The sequence below is a fragment of the Chelon labrosus genome, assembly GCF_963514085.1.
Source record: "Chelon labrosus genome assembly, chromosome: 19".
Lineage (NCBI taxonomy): Eukaryota > Metazoa > Chordata > Actinopteri > Mugiliformes > Mugilidae > Chelon > Chelon labrosus.
Genome location: NC_140352.1, coordinates 16,033,846 through 16,037,983, shown reverse-complemented (window position 1 = coordinate 16,037,983; position 4,138 = coordinate 16,033,846). Strand labels below are relative to the sequence as shown.

Here is a 4,138-nt window from a genome sequence, read left to right as displayed (position 1 = left end):
AACAATTAGCCTGTTCTTTTATTTGTTTGCTTGTTGTTGTTTTGTTTTTTTTAAGATTTTTACATTGTAAGATTTGGGAGCTTTTTAAATGCTGCCAAGCAATATTCTATCAGAAAGTATACCTGTAATTATAAAGTGTATGGCAGCAATATCAAAGAATGTCTGCTATCAAGCTAGCTAGATTCGAGATCGTTGGTTAATAGCTTTTTGCTTGCTAGCTAACAGAGGCACTTTTTTATGTCATGTGAAATAGTCGTAGTGTATCTCAGTCTACTTGGTATGGATACATGGTATGGACACATGATTGCACAAATTATACGACACAGCCAGATTCAGATGAGTAATGTCACAACGATGGAACATGATTGGCATAATGCTAATATATATCAATTTATGGCTCTAATTAGATAATAAATATTCTTTGTTGTTATGTTGACCTTTTGGTTGACAGCACAAAGAGGGAAGGAGGATAAAAGACAGAGAGAGAAACAAGAAGCATAGTACAGCTCATAAATCAGCTCATCAGCTTCTGTTTGGTCCACGCTGATTTCAGTGGAATCCACTAGGATTTCATGTAAGTCAACAATGTATTGTTACACAACATCAATTCACTATAAAGGGGGGTTTGAACACTTGCTAAGCACCGCATGCATGTTGCATTCTCATAAAAATCTGGTTCTAAAATTTTCCCTGATAATACATCATTCTCAGCAGGAAATCAAGTAAAGGCCAAATTATACCCAGGCAAAATTGTGCTACGACACCTGCACAAACCCTACAATGCGTTCCCTCTTGCAGCTTTTCTTTCAGCAGCGCTACAAGGTAATTCAAGCAGGATTGATCCCGGTGGGCATTCTCCACTGCGAATGAATTAACAAATCATAGCAGAGGAGGCACAGGTGGAAATGATTGTACAACATTTATAGCTGCGCTGCGTTTTACCACCACGCCACTCTCGTGCTGTCTTGCCGATGAGAGGTACCAAGACAATTTATACCACTGTTATTCCTGCTACTCAAACTGTCTGCTGCGAAAAGGGATTTGTTGATTAGCAACAGATGTGAAATTAAAAAGGTTTCCTTTTTGCAAGTATCTCTAGTTGATTTGAGGAGCAACAGTCCCTGTTCAAGGCCACTAAACAAATCTCATTTGTACCCATTTCCTGAGGCTACCCAAAGTAAATAGCTCCCATTCAACAGTTTGTGTGTTATTTCCCACCAATTTGTGCCATTATTGTCATTTTGGTTTCTTGTTGACAACCAAACGGGTTCAGCTGGCAGTCTACAATAGAACTCAAAGACATCTATAAAGTGGCTAGTCTGGTGGAGTTAGTCAGCAAGCAGAACTCATTGAATGCGCTGCGTAATACGCATCTTCCTCCTTGGATTCAGCACTCAGCCAGGATGGTCTCAGCCTCCTCTTTATCTGACATTTTCAGTGAACCTCAGTAAAAAGAAACTTGCAGTTTAACTCAACAAACTATTGCTTCCAGAGCAGCTGCATCTTAGAGATATCAGCCAAAATCAGACGTGGGTTTTATTACAGCAGATGCTGCGGATGAAGACGTTTCAGTGCCTTGAGAAAGAATAAATGTATGGAAAATATTGATCAGTACACACACACACACATACACGCAATACACTGTACGCTCTAGCAACGGTGATAAGAGCCGTCTCCAGGCAAGGTTGGCTCATGTGTCCCAATGTCATTGTCTAGAGAGCGCAACGGTAGGGTGAACAGCAAGAGGGACAAACAGTGTACCGGAGAAATGTGGCAAAGACGGCCACCGTGACGAGGTGGGCCGGCATGCCTTTGTGGCCTTTGTGCAGGGGTACAAAGACGACCGATAGGATGAGGTACAAAGGGGGGACAGAAGGACGGGGGAGAGAGGAGCAGAGAGAGCCTTGCTTTTTATCTCGTGTAGACGTTTTCGCTTGAATCCTTGATTACACATCACCGTTGCCATGTGAAAACCCCTTCTCTTTGTTGATGCCTTGCTTCTCTGTGAACCCTGAAAATGTGTCAACCCTCAGACTCACAGAGCATAGTAAGATCTATTGCATCTCATTACCTCTGTAGTCAAGGAAGGTGAAGACTTGGTTTTCATTTTGAAAAGGTGACATTTGGGAGATACAAGGCTTCCGCCTAACAGTAATACTATTCCATTATCACTCCTGAAAATGGAAATCTTTCACATGGAGATATTTTCTCATCACAGCAACAATGTGTGAGACAGAGAATGGATACACAAAGGATATTGCATTGTGTGCATGTCTAAACAAACCGGGGAGAGAAGCAAATCAATGATGGCATTATAATAAAAACAGCAGTGCATTTAGGAATGCTGTTATCCATTCTTCTCCGTTTGTGGAGAGGGTCACACAGCATTGTGTCGACTCTGCAGACCAAGAACCAGGCACTACGTAGCGGGCGTCTCAAATTCCTCATCACTCTAAATAATGAATTAATATCACTGAATGAGACCGCTGAACAGTCATCCTCGCCTGCTTCCCTCCTCCCTGAAATCACTCTGCTGATGGAGCCAATCAGATGCCTGCATCCCGTCTAGCTCCTCCTCCTCCCCTCTGTTATTATATAGTCTATGAACATCGGCACTAGAACACACACGCATCGTGCTGCTGCTGCTGCTGCTGCTGCGAGCAGCTCAGGGGACGAGGCTGCACTGAAAACATCTCTCCATTGATGGGAAAAAAAAGGGGTGAGTGCTCCCTCTGTGTTGCACATCCGTGGTCCTTCAGCTTTTTCATTTGACCGTTTTGTGCATGTGTGTTTCACTGCGCAGCCCAGGTAAAATGTTTGCCCAGTAGTTGTGCTTTCTTGCCTCACTTTTCTTCCCCATCTCCTGCTGTCTATTTTCAGCTTCTCTCCCTCTCCCCGTCTCTCCAGCTGGAGGCACATGCTGGCGGCTGGTGTTGAGAGCAACAATAAAGTATCAGCATTAGAAGCAGCTTTTGAGAAACCCCCTGCGGCGTCATAAGCGGCGGCAGCAATCATCAGACGCACGCTGAAAGGACCGCCGCCACCAGGAACAACAGGCAGCCTTTCTCGCTTCGTTACCCAAGGACGGCCGCTCCGAGATGGGCTGCTCATCGGGCCGCCAGCCCCCGGCCCCGGTCTTTCACCCGGACCTGGACTGCGGCAATAGCAGTGAGACAAACACCTTACCCCAGGACTGTGACAACCAGAACCAGGGTTTGAACGGCTGCGGGGAAGGAGGGGACGAGGAGGGAAGCCTTGAAAGGTGCCAGGCCAAACCTCCCGAGACTCTCCCCACGCTGGAGAGGCTCGCCCAGGCTACAGGCGGGACAGAGAAGTCCTGGTACCGCTGCGTGTTCCCGTTTGGCGTGATATCACTGGTGATCGGCATGGCGGGCACCGGGGTCACGTTCACCTTTAACACACTGCTCCAGACCAAGGTGGTGTCGGTGGCGCTTCTGTGTGTCGGTGTGTTGATGCTGCTTGTGGCAGCTGTTTGCTGGAGGGCCCACAGACTGAGGAGGAGAAAAAAGAAGGAAGGTGGATTCTTTACTGCTGATCAGGGTACTTTGTGATGGAGGGCGGACTTCACAGTCAGATCCTTTTTAGTTCGGAGAGAGAACTCTGAGTTGGACTTCATGAACGAGAAGGACAACTGACTAAGAAGCCAGAGACTTCTTATCAGTCTGCTCTGGCGCAGACTGATAAAAAGTTTCCCTGGCACAATAATGCTACTTCTTAACAGCTCTGACAGATATTCAAAAAATACCACTTAGGCAAAGGCTGAGCAGATACACAGGGTAAAATAAGTGTGACAAAACAACCACCTCCCTCTGCTTTTCTGTCCCTTATAGATTTACCGGAAGATGCCTGGGGGAGCAGAGCTAAGGGCACATTATAGATCATTGCTCCAGGACTGGCCGCTTTGTGTTAGAACAATAGATGGGACCTAGGCACCTCAGGAATAGTTATTTAATACCTCCTCATTTTTACCCTGCAGTTTAATGGATAAGCCCGAGAGCAGTTGTTCTTGAGTGGGACAAGTGAGTTATAGTAATGGACTTGCTTGCTAGGAATGTCTGTATTGGTTTATGACAGAAATGACCAGAGCAGTAGCAGTGAGCAAAGCTGTCGAGACATT

General features: G+C 45.8%; 1 protein-coding gene across 1 annotated transcript; it reads left to right on the top strand.

The window, feature by feature from the left end:
• Positions 1 to 3,098: 3,098 nt before the first annotated feature.
• LOC311504486 (transmembrane protein 100-like) lies at positions 3,099 to 3,572 on the top strand (the record flags this gene model as incomplete). Its single annotated transcript, XM_084567622.1, has 1 exon — positions 3,099 to 3,572. One exon carries the CDS (start codon positions 3,099 to 3,101, stop codon positions 3,570 to 3,572), a length of 474 nt encoding a protein of 157 aa, XP_084423748.1.
• Positions 3,573 to 4,138: the final 566 nt, after the last annotated feature.